The sequence below is a fragment of the Centruroides vittatus genome, unplaced genomic scaffold (genome assembly GCF_030686945.1).
Source record: "Centruroides vittatus isolate TY-2023 unplaced genomic scaffold, ASM3068694v2 contig_1213, whole genome shotgun sequence".
Taxonomy (NCBI): domain Eukaryota; kingdom Metazoa; phylum Arthropoda; class Arachnida; order Scorpiones; family Buthidae; genus Centruroides; species Centruroides vittatus.
Window position 1 is genome coordinate 2,258,538 of NW_027120776.1, and position 17,704 is coordinate 2,276,241.

At 39.6% G+C, this 17,704-nt stretch overlaps 1 protein-coding gene across 2 annotated transcripts; it reads left to right on the top strand.

Annotated features, from left to right (window-relative positions):
- The first annotated feature begins 50 nt into the window (after positions 1-50).
- Positions 51-17,012, top strand: LOC136986440 (uncharacterized). Of its 2 annotated transcripts, none has more exons than XM_067283965.1 (8): positions 51-258; positions 5,813-6,298; positions 7,478-7,696; positions 13,724-14,042; positions 14,117-14,316; positions 14,385-14,497; positions 14,571-14,798; positions 15,202-17,012. In XM_067283965.1, the coding sequence occupies exons 2-8, from the start codon at positions 5,915-5,917 to the stop codon at positions 15,317-15,319; spliced, it is 1,581 nt and encodes a 526-aa protein (XP_067140066.1). In that variant the 5' UTR covers positions 51-258; positions 5,813-5,914; the 3' UTR covers positions 15,320-17,012. The 2 variants fall into 2 exon arrangements, with proteins under 2 accessions (XP_067140066.1, XP_067140074.1); XM_067283973.1 differs by having other exon boundaries at positions 51-254; positions 5,803-6,298.
- Positions 17,013-17,704: the final 692 nt, after the last annotated feature.

Genomic DNA, 17,704 nt, shown 5'->3' on the forward strand with positions numbered 1-17,704 from the left:
AGGAAGCGCGGATCGATCCGTCTTGAAACGCGCTCTGGCGGTCCGAGCTGGCAACCGTAGTGTGCCAGCGGCAGGAGACGACGACGACGCTTGATACTAGGATTTTTTAGTCGACGCTTAACCTCTGTTCGTTTTGTTTTTTTACCTTTCTCTCCCCCGCCGTCGTCCGACCACCGAAATCAACAAGTATCCGGTTCATCCGGTCGCCGGTTAATCGGGCGACAATGCTGTCCTGTTGCTGCCGTTCGAATCGGGTGAGTATAACGTCTTCCTCCTCGACGCCTAACCCGGCACGTGCTGCTGTCAACCATTTCCGTCCGTCTTTCTCGTTTTGTCCATCGTTCCCTCGTGGTGATTTCGAACCCGAAGCGTTGTTTTTTCCCCCTCGCCCGCTTCCAAAAATAAACCGGAGGAAGGGGAAGCGATCTGGCGATGTTAATGGTGAAGCCACGCAGCCCGTGACGAAGAATTAGAAATGCATAAATGGTAAAAGACGTCGCTTTCGGTAACTCGTCTGACGTCACAAATGTCTTGGTAGACCCCCCCACCGCGGACGTGGCCACTCCAAGAGCCGATTGGACGGAGTGGCGAAGTCCAAACCTATATTTATGCGCTTGTTTTCCTCCGTTGTGTTGCCCATGCCGTTTTTAATTTCATTCCTTTCTTCTTCGCCCCCTTTCCTTCGCTTTCCTCCTCTCTTCTCGTATCCCTCTATCTTCGTGTCTGATCGGAAAACGCCCTTTTCCATCTTACTAGGGTTGCATGTTCGCCTGTCAGATCCATCGGAGAAATCTGCACGGTCACGGATGTGACACGACAGAAAATACCCTTTTTTTTTCTCTTTCTTTCCTCTTCCTCCTCTCTGCACTTTACGGATTAGACAATAAGGATTTTATTAAAGTGGCACGACCAGCGTGGGGTGCAGTTTGGAACCGTTTAAAATATCGTCCCTCTCCTCCTTTTTCCAAGGTGGCTACCGAGTGACGAGGCGAGAAGATGGCACCAAATGCGGCGCACGCGAGTGATGATGAGTTGCCCCACCATCGATCCGCATATTCATAAATGCGGTAATTAGTTGCCAAATGAAAAACATATTAAACCACTTAGCCGAGCGGATGTCATTAGTACCGGAGACGTTGCAATGTCACTCCTCTTTGCACACTAACGGAACGGGCAATAATTGATTCCGGTTGTCACCTATACTGTCATTTATTACGCCTTTTGTGGGCAACGTCATAAAACATTCTCCACTTTGAATCTAGAACGAAGGAGACCGCGTACGGTGGATCTATTCCAACACCTGTAGAGAATTAGGCAAGAAATTCGGCATTTCTCTTCGAATTTCAATTCTTTACCCAGTATAATATCGCGCCATTTATGTAAGAACGCTTTCCTGGCGGTGGTATGCAATTCCTATCCTTTGAAATCAGTAGGAAACGGCCCTGATTGACATCCTTTCTCGCTACCATAATCGGGACGCCACCATTCTTCCAGAGGTTGGATCATAGAAATCCTCTATGCTCTGGCGTGTCGTGTGCAGCTTTATTTATTTATTCTTCGTTCCTGTCGCCGAAGAAGAACCCAATTGGATCGAAAGTCTTTATGGAAAAAAGGGGGACCGTTTAAAACTTTAATTTAATAAAGAATAAGTGGCACAACAGGCGCCACTTATTTAACAAATCTGCTTTTTTTTTCACAACGTCCTATCGATCGGGAATATCTCACTTATCGATACACAAACAAAAATAATCCAACACTCTAACCTCCTCTTCGATCACATCCGTCTCAATAACGTTAGAAGAGGTTCCCGTGGTCTTTTTTTGGCTCGCTCATAAAAGATTGGAGATAATTAATGGCATTCGTGTGTGTTTTTTTCCACCGCATTTCTTTGACAGCTTTTTCTTTCTTTCCTCCTTTCTTTATCCCGGTGACACTACATTTTGGCATCAATCCTTCCTTTCGGCCACGCAGTTTCCTTCTCGAACCGTCTGGCCTGGAAGCGGTAACTAGATTGGCTTGGCCCATTTTGTTCTCGATAAAATCTCGCGTTTTCTACGCCCATCGGATCTTATTTAATAACCGAAAGGAACGTGACAATGAAAACGTCAAAATCCCGGATGTATGACAGTGGCGATGCCACGATTGCCATTGTTGTGCGCCCAATCAATTCCGATCGAAGTAGGTCACGGGGTCGCTAATAAATAACATTGTTGCCAGTTCTGGCTGGTATAAATCGTTTAATTGTGTCCTTAACGTGGTGATTTTGTCGCCGGACACGAAGACTTACGCGAGTAATTCCGAGTTCTTCTTCTACAGAACGATAATTCGAATTACTTGTAAGCACTCCGGATGGTTTTCAAAACGATTACCATAAAAGTGGCTCCACTTACGAGAAAGGTGGAGTAACCGCAGTAAAAAAAGACCTCTGGAGCTGGGCATCCCTCTAAATTTGGCTAGCATTTATCGCGTGTGCCCATCTGGAAGAACCCCCGTAAATTGGGCGCATTCTTTTGTGGTATTCCACTAGAGTATAATTTAGAGAGATTTGGCTGTTGTTTTCTTTATTTATCGTACGTGAAAGAGCATGGAAAATTACGTGTCGTTTGTCAGATCTCGTGACGTGACAATACGCACGTAATTATTTACACGGGTCACACAGGCTTGGATTAAGTTTCTGTGTTACGAAACTACGCCATACCGTTTAGGGCAAGAATTTCTGTAATAATCTTCTTTTTGGCCTTATTACACAACGTGATATTAATTAATTACGGTACCGGTTGGGTGATAAAATGGAAAAATTCGATTATTTAGAGGTCGAGAGACCGTATTTTTCGACAATAAATCGAGTATTTTCTCCGATATAATAATAGGGAACATAGTACGATATCGACTGGTCTCTCCTGGAAAAATAAAATGACGTACGCTGGAAAATAAACATACCACACGAACTACAGTGGATCGTTTATTGTGTCGTTCAATCCGCCGGAGTGGGGGGTGACAATCTGGAATTATGGGTGGAAAGAGGAAGACGAGAAAAACCCGGAAAGATACGCCGGAAGGGCAACCGCACTCGAAAGGAGCGCAAATTAGCTCGTTAAGTGATGAAAAAAGGGCGCATCTCTCGCTTTCCTCCTCCTCCTCTTCGATAACCGCTTCTTATAACGTTCCAATTTTGTTCAAACGGGCGCTCTTTCGTCATAAATTTTCAACGAAAAAGAAAATACTTCTTTGGATCTCCGCCAAGGCGCTTCCGGACGCAGACGTCACATCCGGTCCGCATCCAGTCGCCAACGTAAACACGTTACTCGTATAAGGTGAGGACGGAGGCTCCAATTTTCGAAGTGTCGTCCACAGGTAGAACAGATGCGTATCGTCCAAGCTGGAATGATGCCAACGTGCAACAAGCTTCCCATACGTTATACACCCCACATTAATGCCTCTTTCTTTCTTTTTTTTTTCTTTCTTTCTCCCCATATTTAAATCTAAAAATACCTTTTCCTATTTTATTCGATTATTAGTTAGACTGGCTCGGGTGACAGTTCTACCTGTCGTTACGATAACAGGTGTGTGTGTGTGTGTGTGTGTGTGCACTCTTTTCTCCTCGGCTGTCATCCTCCACTAATTTTCTTCGGGTATCCAATCGAATCTTGTCATTAACTCCACGAATATTAATGGTCTGAAGTCTCCATTGTTAATATTCTCCCTCTCTAAAGACCTGTCGTTTCGTTAGAACGACGTTAGTCATTATTTTCCGTTTTGGAAACTGATAGCGTTGGGTTTTCTGGTGTTTTTTTTTCTTTCTTTTTATAATGGAAACACGCGGATCATCTGCATTTTCTAAAGCAGTTTCCCCCCTCCCTCGTGCGTTAAAGATTCCCAAGATTATTTTTTCGTTAGTGAAAGTCATTTCGGGAGAGAATGATCATTATTATTCGATCGACCAAGAAAACCGTAATTAACCTGCAAGTAGGGGAGATCATTCCCAGAAACGGGAGATGACTCTTCTTCCTTCCCGGCGTAGACAAGAAGCGGAAAGGTTTTTCTCTTTTTTTTTATATCGATGATAGAGAAAGTGCTCCTTTCCGTCCCGAAAATGAATATCCTCACCCCGTACGGGTGACGTCACGGCTCGACTTTTCCTCCGTCTCTCCCCCCCCGTACGGTCGTCGAATGGAAGGAGACGAGTGTTCGATGCGGCTGCATCGATCCCCCTACAGAATTTACTTATTGCATTCCATCGATCATATCCCCTCGTGTTTAGCAAAAGCCAAATCGCTTTCTGTGTTTTGTTCTTGCATTTATTTCCCCTCTTTCGAGTGGAATTGCCCCCGTCTTCCGGCGAGTCTTCGTTTTTCGATAGACGACTTTCGACAGCGCAGCATCCCACCCCCTTCTGTCTTCGTGTAGTCATTTATCTGCTTTTATGGGTCCTGCTCTCCGCTAGTTTGTTTCCATTGTGATTTTACGTGTGAATTTCGACTCCATTTAATGCTGCAAACACGTCCTTCTCTCTACTATTAAGGAGATTATGGTTGGAGCTGCGGACAAATCGACGAGTTACCGTGAAATGAACAGATCGTTGGATCATTTTCGGAAATTGATTCCCATCATCCGCGTTAGATGATTGTGGTGTTTCTTGCGGAGGATTTTAGGAATCGGCCAAGCTCGAAAGTTGTCTTCTACGCCGGAACAGACCTTCTACGTTTGCCACGATTTTTAATTATCGAGCAATTTCCGGCCGAAGAGGACACATTCAGTCTTTATCAATTCATTAAGTTCTTTTTAGCTTTAATCTGTCACCATTAGTGTCGTTTAATGAGCGAAGATGATCGTCCCGGAGTGCGGGTTGCCATGGAGATGGGAAAAGCGCCCTTAACTGGTTTCCGTCCGGGCGAATGGGTATTCGACTGCATCTACCAACCTTTTTAAACTCCAGGTTAATTACTTCTCGGTTTGTATCATTTCCCGGAGAAACACGAAAAATCTTCCGTGTAGTGGATGGTTTATGGTTCTTTCGTCCATTAATTACTTTTATTTAGCTTTAAAAGAAGACATTTCTGGACTACCGACTTTGCTGGCGGTGTAAAAGGCAAACAAAACAAAGGGATGAAACCTTTGTTTATCAGTTTTATCCCTGTTAAAAGTCGAATTTATGTCCTCTTTGGTAAGCACGCTCCTCTCGGGCCGGTTGGACCGTAATCGTCCTTCTTATATTTTATGTTCCTTACCAATCACCTTTTTTACGATCCAATTCGTGTCCGAGAAATGAAAATCTGGATTAAAGCCGGTTTCATTAAGAGATTTTAACTTTGTACAAAGTTGGAAATTGAGAAGACTCGTTGATGGTCGAACTCTTCGTGGACGGAGGAAGATTTCGTTTAAATTCTTCAAACTGGAGTTCATTTCGGATGGGCCAGCGGTTCCACAAAAGTGTGTTCGATTTAGAGAGGTGAGACACCTCGGGTACAATAGATTCCAACGAAGAGTCGAGTTTACCTGGTAGGGTATTGGACTTGTAGGGTGTTTTAACTGTAAGGGTGTTAGTTATATAACGATCGTTGACACGTAAAGGGTGAGACGACCTCATTCTTCTTCTTCTTTTAAGAAAAAAAGAAAGATTCGGATGAATATTTAGAGAGCAATGACGTTGTAATGAGTCATCGAATCAATGTCAAGCGGGATGCATTTGTCTTGGCTAGGAACGTCGTATTTTCGCGTGCCAAAAATTCGAATTTTCCTGCTTTAAAGTGCATATCCCCTCGATCGAATCCCGATAATGATAGATAATTTGTGCATTTACAGGTGTGAGAAGACACAGCAGCAGCAGCAGCAGCAGCAAATCTCCTCCAGAATAAGATACAGACTTCTATCGCACCGCCAGTCCTGATGGGATATCGCTACCACTTCTGCAGACATGACGTGGAATTCTGCCAACGGAAGCGTTCCTTTGTTAGAAGGAGAAATATCCCTCAACTTCAGCACCCCTTGGGCGGTGATTAACGGCAGTGCCGCCCCAGTGGCCGTCCCGGTTTCGTCGGGTGATTGGTGGAAAGAAAGGATACAGATTTCTCCCGACTGGGCAGAATTATGGTCCCAGTTAAGGTGGACGTGGCATCTGCACACCTACGGCACCGCCGTTCTCTTTCTAGTTCTAGCCTGTGCCGCTTTCTTTACTATTTTGGGCCTTAGAGCCCAATTATCGGCCCGCCCTCACCTATCTTCACTCAACGTCTTCCTCTGTCTTCTAGGTGGATCGCGAGCACTGGGACTATTTATCGATCCCTACGGTTCGAAAGAGGTAAGTATCATTCGTAATCCCATTTTAGGAACTCTCCGTCGTCCCGAATTTCGTGCAATTATTCCTCGTTTACAATACTCTTTTTTTAATATTGAATTTTTTACTTTAATCTGCCCCCAAAGGGTTTCTAATTTCTGACAACACGGAAAATATCAGAGAGCCAAGCCGTTTATTTATGTTTTAGGCATTACCACGATGGAGTATTTTTCTCCCTTTTTTCCTTTATTGTCACGTAGTTTAAATGGGTTTTCTTTTGCCATTTGCCTGGTGAGAGGAATTCTCTGTAACGTCACCGCGGAAGGGAAATAATTTCCTCGTATTCGACACCCTCAAACGTTTTATGTGAAAACCGTTAAGTTAGATCCCGTGTAATAATTATAAAGAATGGAGAACTTTCCTGTAATTCCCGCTTCCGTTAGTAGTTTACTGGGTACGGGTTGTAACACAGATTCTTTTATTTCACCATTGTTATCTCACCTAGATTTAACGGGATTAACGTGAGACAATAATATAATTTCTGAATTGTACGGGGGAAGGCGAAGTTTCCACTTGGCCAAGAGCCATCTCGCTTTAACAAAATCTTGGTCTCAGATTAGAGAAGACTAATTACATGAATTACACTACTTAGTGGCAATCGGAGTAATTAAACATTTTTAGCATCATTAAGATATCCACACGAGGGGTGAAAAAAAGAGTGACTTTCGCACAATTGTCGGCAATAAATTCCAGACAATTATATCACAATTGGAATTAAGAATGGGGGGGGGGGTGAAGGTAAAGAACTATGCAGGTTGCACCGGTTGTTAATAACTACAGCATAATATGGGCGCAGGATCGCGAATATAAGTGTAATTTCTCGACAAAATACTATTAACGTAGAGAATAACAAAGGGCACACAACGATACGCCGGTTACTATCACTAAATCGAAATTTAATGGTCACTTTCCGTTATCGAGGATGGTCCAATCTACTCATTCTTATCCACGTTCGCTGTAAAGTAGTGAAAAGTTTGACTATCTTCTTCTTTTTTATTAAGATAAGCCGAATAGAAAATGAACCAGCTTCGTTTGTAAATTGAGAATGTGATCGAATTTTGTAGTGTTTCCATTCGATAAAGGAAAGAGGAAGAGAACAAATGCAACGAAATTTCCTACTTATAGTTCTTTTGTGTTTTACAGAGTATGCCGGGAGTGATGAGCCACATCCTTTGGGACTTGGCATTTCCCTGTTTGCTTTCTGCCTTTTCTTTGCTTCAGTTGGCTTTCTTACAAATGACCCAGGTCAAAGTAGCGCCGTCCAAACTGAATAGTGAAACGTGCGTTTCCTTGGTGATAACTTCTCATTTCTGTTTGACCATCGCCTCCGACATCCTCTGGACACTACAGAATACTCTCAGGGTGAGTGGCCATTTTTTTTTCTCCTTCCCCTTCCTTTTTACTACCTTTTCAATAATCCGTTCTATCGATTCCGGCGGAAAAACTTAATACATTTCTCGTTTTCGCGCCCGTTTTAATTCCGCGTAATGTATAATAAACTGACGTATACGTTCTTTTCCGTATTATCGTATCTAGAAAGAAAGGAAAACTTAATCTGATCGTCACTCTTTATAGAATTTTATACGCGACGTGCCGAATATCATAGTAATAAATTACAGAATCGATACGACTTTTAGTCGAAGAAAGAACAATGAAGAAGTGTTAGCTTACCTTCGGATTTTCGGAGGTTTATTACCTGTCTGGGGAGGGGGTTTGCCCGAAACTTACGGTATAAAATATTAATCAAATATTTAATCAACTGTGTGCAGAACACAAAACGATTAACTGGCTTTTAATCCGTCCCTTGTAGGTGTGTGTGTCTGCGTAAGTGTTTAATATATACATACGTTTTTAGCAACGGAAAAATGTCGTCGTAAATTTGAAAAGAGGGGATTAACAAGATGCGACGTTTCCTATTAGCATATAACATATAATTTCCATCAAGCAGAAACCTTTATCAAATGAAGAAACGTGTCCATTTACTTTTATGTCTATTATAGTTATTTTATTGTCCTTTTCCTGCTTAATGTACCCATTTATTAAGCGGTAGAGATTAGAATATTTAAATAATTTCTATAAAATGTAAGCATCCGAATACAGTTTCTCGTGTTATAAACGTCTGAAGTCAACACTGTACGTGGGGCACCTAATTCAAACTCGCCAGGGCCCACGAAGCTATAACGCGCCACTGCCTTTACATAGAACAACCACAGTGTCCGAGTTAGAAAGGTTTTACCGCACTCCTTTCTAACTTAAAGTAATTCAAAAGTCAATATTATGGAAGGGGGGATTAAGAAAAATGGAGGGAAACGTCAACAAACTTCTCGGAACACTAAAAATCGTTTTCTTTCTTTTCTAAATTCCAATATTTTTCCACTTAAGTCTTATTTACGTAAGACGTTCGGTAATCGATATTTTGTAATTATGTATCTGAATTCGGCAAGTGGAGTATCGATTGGTTCGATAGCTGGTTTGTGTGGAAAAGCCAGTAACAAAATGCTTCCAGATTAATTATCAATAATATTCGTGCCCATTAATTCGTTGTGTTAAAGCAGTTAAAGCAATAAGGCAGCCGGTAAACAGTGAAATACGTTCCGCTCGCGACGGTAACCATTACAGAGGTATTGTGTGTTATTCTAGTCACGTTTTCTCCCCCTGTCAAAGGACTTGTAAATTGACCTTTTATACGCGAACGGCTATGTTTGAAAGGTGTAGTCGATGGCATTTGTCAATATTTTTTAAGTCTGGAGTAAATTTAAGTTGTTCGAATAATCTTCTTTAATTAGAAAAAACACTGTATGACCTACACAATTATCGTTCTGTCTTATTTTTGCCCTTTTCGAAAAATAATGATAGAAATTTATCTGTAATTACAAGCTCTTTTTCATTGATTATTATTTAATCAATATAGATAGGAAGAATAGGAAGGGTATAGGAAGAAGAATATAGAAAGAATAGGTAGGAAGGTAATATATAAAACGTAGGAAGAATATAGAAAACATAGAAAGAATAGATGAAGAGAATATAGAAAGAATAGGAAGGATATAGGGAGAGAATATAGAAAATGTAGAAATTAATTTTTCTATAGACATTTAAGAATATAGGAAAAATATAGGAATTACAAGAATTTATGAGAATTATAATTTTTATATATAGGAACGTATAGAACTGCACACACAAACTATAAATTTTATACCTCATATTAGGGTGAGGTGCTTTTCCCACAATTTACAATATTATAAAAGTTATTTTACGGGACAGAAAATTCTATATAATTCAAATCAATGGATTTTTTAACGTCTGTAAGACGTAATGATGTAATAATATTTTCCTTATCTTACGAATATAAAAATCATAAGGCCTGGTGATTACTCGAATAAGCCATAAATCGTTAGATATATTTTTTGCACCTTTAATTAATTCCGCATAATGGAGATTTAACGCTTATAAAAGGAAAGGAAAAAAATCGATGGTTTATCGAATCTCTCTTTAGGGAAAATAATAAGAAAATTACAAAAAATTTTCTGTGTATACGTAGGCCCTACACACTACGGCCGGATGGCGAGCGGTAAAGGTGGCAGCCTACCGCTCTGGGGGACCCGGGATCGAATCCGAACGGGTCGAATTATCCCCAGGAATTTTTCGGGGGGTGGTCCGTTCGGATATGTCGGGCCCCGTCCCTCACCACCCGGTCGCCCCATTGTGGGCCTGGCCGAACCCATAATGGGCCTACTAAAAGAGGCCCTCTTAGTGCCCACAGGGCGGAAAGAGTTTAAAAAAAAAAAAAAAGGCCCTACACACTTCTACAGTATATTACGAAACAGATTAAAGCCGAAAAGGTCAACTATAATCTATACACAGTAATTATTATTATTTTGTAGAAACCAACAGCAATTGTTTATTTTTAATATTCGTAACTTTAAACAAATGTTAGGTTTAGTCTCTACCGGGTTTAGTCTTTCGGACCACCAATTCTTGTATTTGATCACGTGTATATAAAACAGAATAGAGGCCTACACTACCGTGGCAAAGACTAACCCCTCTTATTTTATAATCGAACTGTGTAATTCTATATATACTGTATGGTTTGTGTATCGTGTGTATGAGTAAATAAATGGTAAATAGAGTGATATATTAAATTACTGAAATACTAAATTCTATTTCTATGGTCGTAAATGATATATTTGCGGTTACTTGGGTCCACATTACATTAAAAAGGCATTAAAATAAGACAGAATAAAAATAAATAAATATGTTATTTTCATAATATACAGGAAACACAATAGATTGAGTAATATTTTTTGAAGCACGAGATCCGAGCGAGCTTCCCTCGTTATTGTCCCGCTTTCTACTAACAGAATCGTTTCTTAAATATTTTACAAATTTCTAGCAAGAGAAACATAATTAGTTCTGTGTAATAATTAAATTTTAGAACCCTGTTTACAACTTAGAATATGATTATATTATTAATTTGGATGTATATATTCAATTCTAAACACATACGCGTCCTTGTATACGCGCTAAACTAATACGGCTGTATTAGTTTAGACGGTATAATATGATGATAAATCAAGGAAGACGATAAGGAATACAAAAAGTGAGACCAATTTGCAAGTATTTAGATTATTTAAGAAGGATAATTCGATCTAATTTAGCTTACTTCTATCGCTAACTTATGTACAGTACAGTACAGTTATATTTAATTTGTATTGGCTATTTATAGTCTTACAGCAAATTTATGTGAATGTAAACTAAATTTGCATTAATTCTAATCTTACTTTTTAAACTAAACTTGTAAATAATTAATTATTTGTTATTTCTAGTAAAGAAAAACGACTAAACTACTCGTATTTTTCTATTATTAGATACTATAAGTAAAACTAACTGAAAGGATGTTAATATTTCTGATTTACTAATGATTTTAAGGATGTAGCTTACGTTTAAAAAAACAAACAAACAGAGGAAAAAACACAAACTTCCTGTGTTTATTTTTAAATGTTTCTTCCAGTTTAAAAGAATTTAATTACAATATTTTCCTGCCGAATTAGAGATTTTATACGTTTTCTGGATGCAGAAAAGTTACTCGATTGTATCACTTACGAGAAACTCGGTGCCTATTTCGATGTTATTTCTAACTTCGTATTGTTTAATGCTCGATAAAATAATGTATTATTTCTAGCTTTTAGCTCGCGATAAAGTTCCGTGTTTTGGTGTTTATAATATAGAATCCTTATCGCACGTCACTCGATGTTATACGATGCACTAGTATCGGAAATCGTATATTTGTATGCCTTCGATGTCCGTAAAAGGGCGAGTCCTTTGTTTTCTGTGCCGGTAATGCTCGGTAACGTAGCTAAAGGGAGCAGAAAACGAACGCTCCCAGTATCATAAAGTCTGTCTTACTTGTTCCCTGTTTTATAACACTCAAACAAACGGTGTCTATTTAATTCCATTGCTCCTCCTTCAAAACCCGACCCCACTTCTGACACCATTTCGAATACAGAAAACCTAATGTATTTGTTTAATTAAGGCCTAATTAATAAACTGTAGAATTTTTATCTTTATAAAACTAAACGATATTATATATTTTCCACATAAATAAACGTTTATATATTTATATTCGCGAGATGAAATTTAAAAATTAAAAAAGTAAAAAATAAATGAAAAATTGTAATGTAATTCCACTAAGCACATTTTTGAATTATTAATATCATAAAGGTAGTAATTGGAATACGTGCAGATCAATATTTATTTAATTCTCTAGTTATTAAATTTTTAAACGGGAACCAATTTCTTTCATTATTAATACTATTAATTTTATACCGAAAGTAGCGAGAGACGTAAGTTTTCCTTTACGTTTTAATAGAGGAAAATATAATAATTTTACGTTGTGTAACAAAAAAGCGTACGTGAAATGAGAATCGTACTTATATAATAGAGAGGAATTGATCAAATAGGCAAACACGGCGCAGAAGTGACAATGGGCAAACGTACTTTGCAAAGCGGCCGAAATCTTTAAGCCGGTACGCGCGTACCGGTATACCCGAAAAGTTCGATTTAAAATCTATTTTGAATTTATACAATTTAAAGTAAAAAAGAAAAGAACGAAACCGTCGCCATTTTTTTTCTTTTCAATGTAATTAAAATAGCTTCGAATAACCTTAAGAATCAATTAGGCAAACGAGTATGCGAAGAAATATTTTCTATTTTTATCTATATCGATAGATTATCTTCGTTACGAATACGGGGGTCCCGGGCTAAAAAATTTGTAGGCCCTTTCGTATTCGAAAAATTCAACTTAACGACGGTTATTTGACCTTGACTCTGTACGTGCGTTACGTTGCCGGGAGGCATAAATACGGGCAGCAGTCGACTGAAATTCATTCGAGGCCCTTCGCATCTGTGGTCCCGAAGCAAACAACGCGTCTTTGGCCCTCATTTTTGACCCCATATTTGAATTTATATTAGTCTTTGCGCCGGTCTTTACGGCAAGTATAGACACGATCGTAAATTCGAGACAAAAAAACAAATCGTCCGGCCTTTTTAGGTGTAAAGTACGTTAATAATTATTAATTACTGGAAGTCCCTATATAATGTATTTAAGTTTCTAATTTGATAAATTTAAACGAGTTCTTACTACTAGGCTAATTTCGCGTTGGCTTGGATAATTAACATTTAATCTGACATAGTTATAGCTTAGGCCAGAGGTGAGGGACCTTTTTTCGATCCGAGGGCCACACCCCTTTTCGGAAGGATCCGGTAAAGTCGGCCGCTGTAATAGCCCTACTAAAGCCCCTCGGACAGCTTATGTCGCACTGACTATACGCGATACGCGGGGCTTTGTTTCTTCGACACTGCATAGTGTTCGCTTTACAGTACTTATAGTGTTATATATGGGTATTATAGTAGCCGGTGTGATCCGCTATGTAGAAAACTAAGTAATATAGGGAGGTCCAAATTCAGTTAACCATGTTTTGTTTTCTTGCTCCACGTATTGTACATAGTTTAGAACACGTGGCTTTTTTTCTTATCTTTACAAAATCGTTGTTAACGTGATAAAATATGCAAATAAGCACCGGAATATTTTGGGTTACCACGTCAAAAAATGGTTTCATTAATCAGCAAAGTATTGCAATAAATTAAATGTAAAGTTTATTAAATAAATTAATAGAATAGATATAAAAAAAGGATTAAATAGATTTCATTTTATTTTTCCAATTTAGTATTTAATATGATTCATTCGTCCGATTGTCTGGACGTTTAATTTGTTTAAAACTCATTTCTCTCCGTTGTGACGAATGTAAAGAAGTGTCTAGACATTTAATAATAAACTCTTTACGTACACGGATTTTTACTTTAGCCGTTAACGGTATTTTCGACGTATTTTAGATCGTTTGGCTTCTAACTCAAGTAATGTTCTCCATTTGGGGAATATTTTTGTGCCTGACGTTCCTGTGTGGTTGTCTCCGACTGCTGCGTTCTATCGCCAAACTTCCTCTGGTGTTTTTGTCAAAAGTCGATTCTTCCAGTTACGAAAACAAAGGCGTTCTACCACTGGGAATGTTCACCAGGAGATCCAAGACATCGTCAAACGGAAGAACCAAAGCGGCAAATTCGTCATTTGCGCCCAAAATCCGAATAACTGACGAAAACGACCAGACTTTTAGCTATGTGAGCGACGCGTCTCAGCATAACCTGACAGAAAATAGTAAGTAGTACCCGTTCTGTCTTCTGTCGTTGCACCAACGTTTCTGTAAGAATTGACGACTTGAACGTGTTTAGCCCCCGGACACGTCACTTCGCCCAACAGCCCTTCCCTACACCAATATCAAAAGAACTTGGTCAAATCGCCACACGATCACGTAAGGCACCCCAGTAATTGGCACAGGAAGAAGACTCCGAGTGGTGACGTGGTGCACATTAACACCGCTTCTACATCCTCGCACCAGATAGAAGATGCGCTACAGTTCCAACCCTTGATGGTTCGCATTTTCTGCATTTTGTTTCGTTGCTCGACAAACGGTTTTCATGCAGCTTTGTTATGTTTCAGTCGATGCGAGATGCGGGTCGTTGCGACGTCGTATCGTCTCAGATCGAAGAAACCACTATGGATCAGACGGCGACGGCGGTTAAGGCTAACAAATTACTTCAGCAATCCATACGGTAAAACGTTCGCCTTTTTTTTTTAACCCTTTGTGTTTCGTTTCCTCTGAAGACGTATTATTCTTCTTTACAGGTTGAACGGACAAGCCATCGGTGACGATTTCAGATTCGATGCCCATAAACTGAAACCGAGCAGACGTAGCAGAGTGGAGAAACTTCTGAGGAAAATGGTGTTAACGGCTTTGTTGGGATTCATACTTTGTTTGCTACAAATTTACGGTGTATTCGGACCTCACGGGCTATTCTGTCGCCAGAAAAAAGCCCAAGTAATTCCCTGGTTCTGTTTTCAAACAATCTGCAGGTAAAATAAAATTTTATGACGGTGAATTTAATATCAAATCATCCTCGCACGATAGTTTTGAACACGTTAAAACGTTTATTCAAATCAATAAAATGTAGGGCACCGGAGGTTCTACAAAAATGTCTACAATGTTCGGATCGGTGTCCAACTCGAGGGGTCTCACTCTATCACTCACATTCGAATTATCTACTTCAAATCCGTATACGTTAACGTGTTTAAAACACAAAAATACTAGATTTGCAATATCCAAAATCATCACGTATTCGGATAAAGTAGCCACGCAACACTGAGTAGAATCACTATGGTGTTGCGTGGCTGCTATATCCGGTAGAGTTTATTAAAGTAATTAGTAGTGGCGAAATTTCGAAATATTATATTTCTTATAAAGAGTGCTTGTTTTCAGGCTAGTGGAATTCACGATGGGATGTACCATGGCCAACATAACCAGACAATCCCTCCACAATCACTGTCACCACTCTTGCAGTTCTGGTATGAAACATCGGGACTCCCTTTTCACCTAGCCGTGCTTCTACCATCCGCATCGTCATCCTCTCCGATCATCGTCTCGAAAGGACATCTTTCCGAAATACCGTGTACCAGAAACCGTTAGCTCTAGTTACGTACGGGATAGAGGTAGAAGCATCGATCTGTGATTTCACTAAAATGTCAGACTGAAAAGCGGTCCTCATCAATGCCTTTCGACGTGCAACGAACTAAAAAAAAAAAAAAATCGCAAAAATATCTCTCACTAAGAGGTCGGGAGGCCTCTTTTCTTTTCGATATCCGAGATAAGTTTGAGCAGTTGAACCTGCCTTCACTCGTTGTAGTTATTCCACATTCGAACGTTCTCTTGACGTCGTTTGTCGTATGCGTGAATTTCTGTCGGTAGGCAGAAGTACCCCGCGAGTAGGTATAGGGTTAGATGTTTAACTATAAAAAAGCCACATGCCAATGTCTCCCGATGTTAGGAAAATATAGAGGAAGATATAATTCCGATCCTTTATCCACCTCTCACGTCGAGATTCTTTCTGATCTCGAGGAACAATACCCAACAGTATCTCTCTTATCGTAAAAAAAACAAGATATTAGTCAGTGACCCCGCGACAAGGTCAACCGATTTTTGTCTCTAGCAGTGCCAAATCTCGTCTTTTACCAGCACAAAGTTCGGAAACTGAATTTCTTTTTCCTTTGTTTTTTTTATTATTATTATTATATGAATTATCGTATTGGCTCGATCGATATTGGGTTACGTCACGCACGGTATCGTGCTCCCTTGCGCACTTTAATGTTTTGTTTGTTCTTTCTCATCTCCAATAGGATGGCCCCGGGAGGGACGTGATAACTTATCCATCGTGCCACGCACGTGTTTGGTTACGCGCACGTCTGAGGCCGTCTGGCAACACGGAGACGTTCGGTTCTTCTCGGTGACAGGCGAGAGAAACGGTCTCCGATTTACCTGAAATAACAGTATTTTACAAGTTCCTATTTTTTAAAATGTTTTCGGGAAAGTTTGAGCACTTACGAAAGAGAAAAATCACTCCCTCCTCTCGCTTTGGCCGAGGAGTTAGACTTCGACGAAGTTCTAGTCTGATAGACTTTAGAATCGGTGTAAACTGTTAAGGTTTAATTCCGGAGAATACTTATTTTATTGATCAAAATATTGTATTTTCTTAAATTTCTGGAGGGGGAATTAAAAAAAAAGAGGTAGAAACATTCCGAAGCTTCGAAAAGCCTTTGTGATATTTATTTGTGTGGAAGCAAACTGTTTTTGGGTCTTTCAATTGTGCATTCCGTCTCTCTCTGTGGATAGACAATCTGCATCCATCAGCACACATCTGGTCCTGCCTCGTCCCCTTTGTTTCTTATTAGACTGCGGGCAAGCTCATTCGGTGCCAAATCGCAGACTGTCCGTTTTTCTCTCCCCTTTTAGTTTTTGCTCTGGTTTAAAAAATATTTAAAAATAAATAAATGTACATTCGATCAGACCTTATATTTGATACATGGAGCGCTCATCAAAGTCAAGAAGAATATTTTGTATATATCCATTCGAGCTCTACTTTTATAAAAAGAGAGAATTTATCTTCGCTGCCGAAATTTCGTTCGCATATCCATCCAATTTGTGAGTTTTAAGTGCCGTCTCGATCCCGATCAGCTGGAAGGTTTATGTGGAAGATTCACTCTCGTTTAGCCATTCTGTCCATCTTCTTTGCAAAACAGTATTTTCGACCATCCCCGTCGGGGATGGTCGCGGAGTTTTTTCCGATCATTTGCCAAAAAATAATAAAAGGTATTTAAAAGAAGAAAAAAAAAACAACAACAACAGGAGGTCTTGTCTTTCATAAAGGAGCGCCTCTCTATTCTTCTTCGGAAATTTTGAGATGTTCCTTTATGGAACTCCGTGCCTTTTTTTGCTTTACCGGCTTTCATTTTTTCTCGGTGACGACGTACACCGTCTCGTTTGTCGGCTTCGTTGCTCTATTTGTACATCAGTTATACAAAAACATCCGATCGAGAGTGCCAACACTTTTACATCCGTGTATTTTCTGTGTAAATTGACTGACGTTGTCTGTTCGTCTCTCTTTAACTGTCTTAATAAAATGTATGCACGACAGTTACTCCGAGTGTCTTACTTTTTTTTCTTTCTTTATTTACGTTGATATGTAAAGCAATAAGACCGTATTGTCGAGTAACCGGATAATCTAAAATGGGTATTTAAAAGATAAGTGGGTTATTTAAAACGGATATCCGAGAAATAACCCGATTTCTAGTCCGAATATTAATAATACTAGAAGGTAAGTCAATATACCCAGTAATATACTGACGTCTGACGTAAACACGGGCGTACGGATTTGAGGAACTGGTATTGGAATACCCACTCCGTTTGGTAGTAAAAATTCCTGTAAATT

What these genes read in the sequence shown, in the direction of transcription:
- LOC136986440 (XM_067283965.1), top strand. Translation starts at nt 5,915, where the DNA reads ATGACGTGGAATTCTGCCAACGGAAGCGTTCCTTTGTTAGAAGGAGAA. An exon ending in TTACTTCAGCAATCCATACG is followed by an intron (nt 14,498 to 14,570) that starts GTAAAACGTTCG and finishes TCTTCTTTACAG; the next exon opens with GTTGAACGGACAAGCCATCG. An exon ending in TGTTTTCAAACAATCTGCAG is followed by an intron (nt 14,799 to 15,201) that starts GTAAAATAAAAT and finishes GCTTGTTTTCAG; the next exon opens with GCTAGTGGAATTCACGATGG.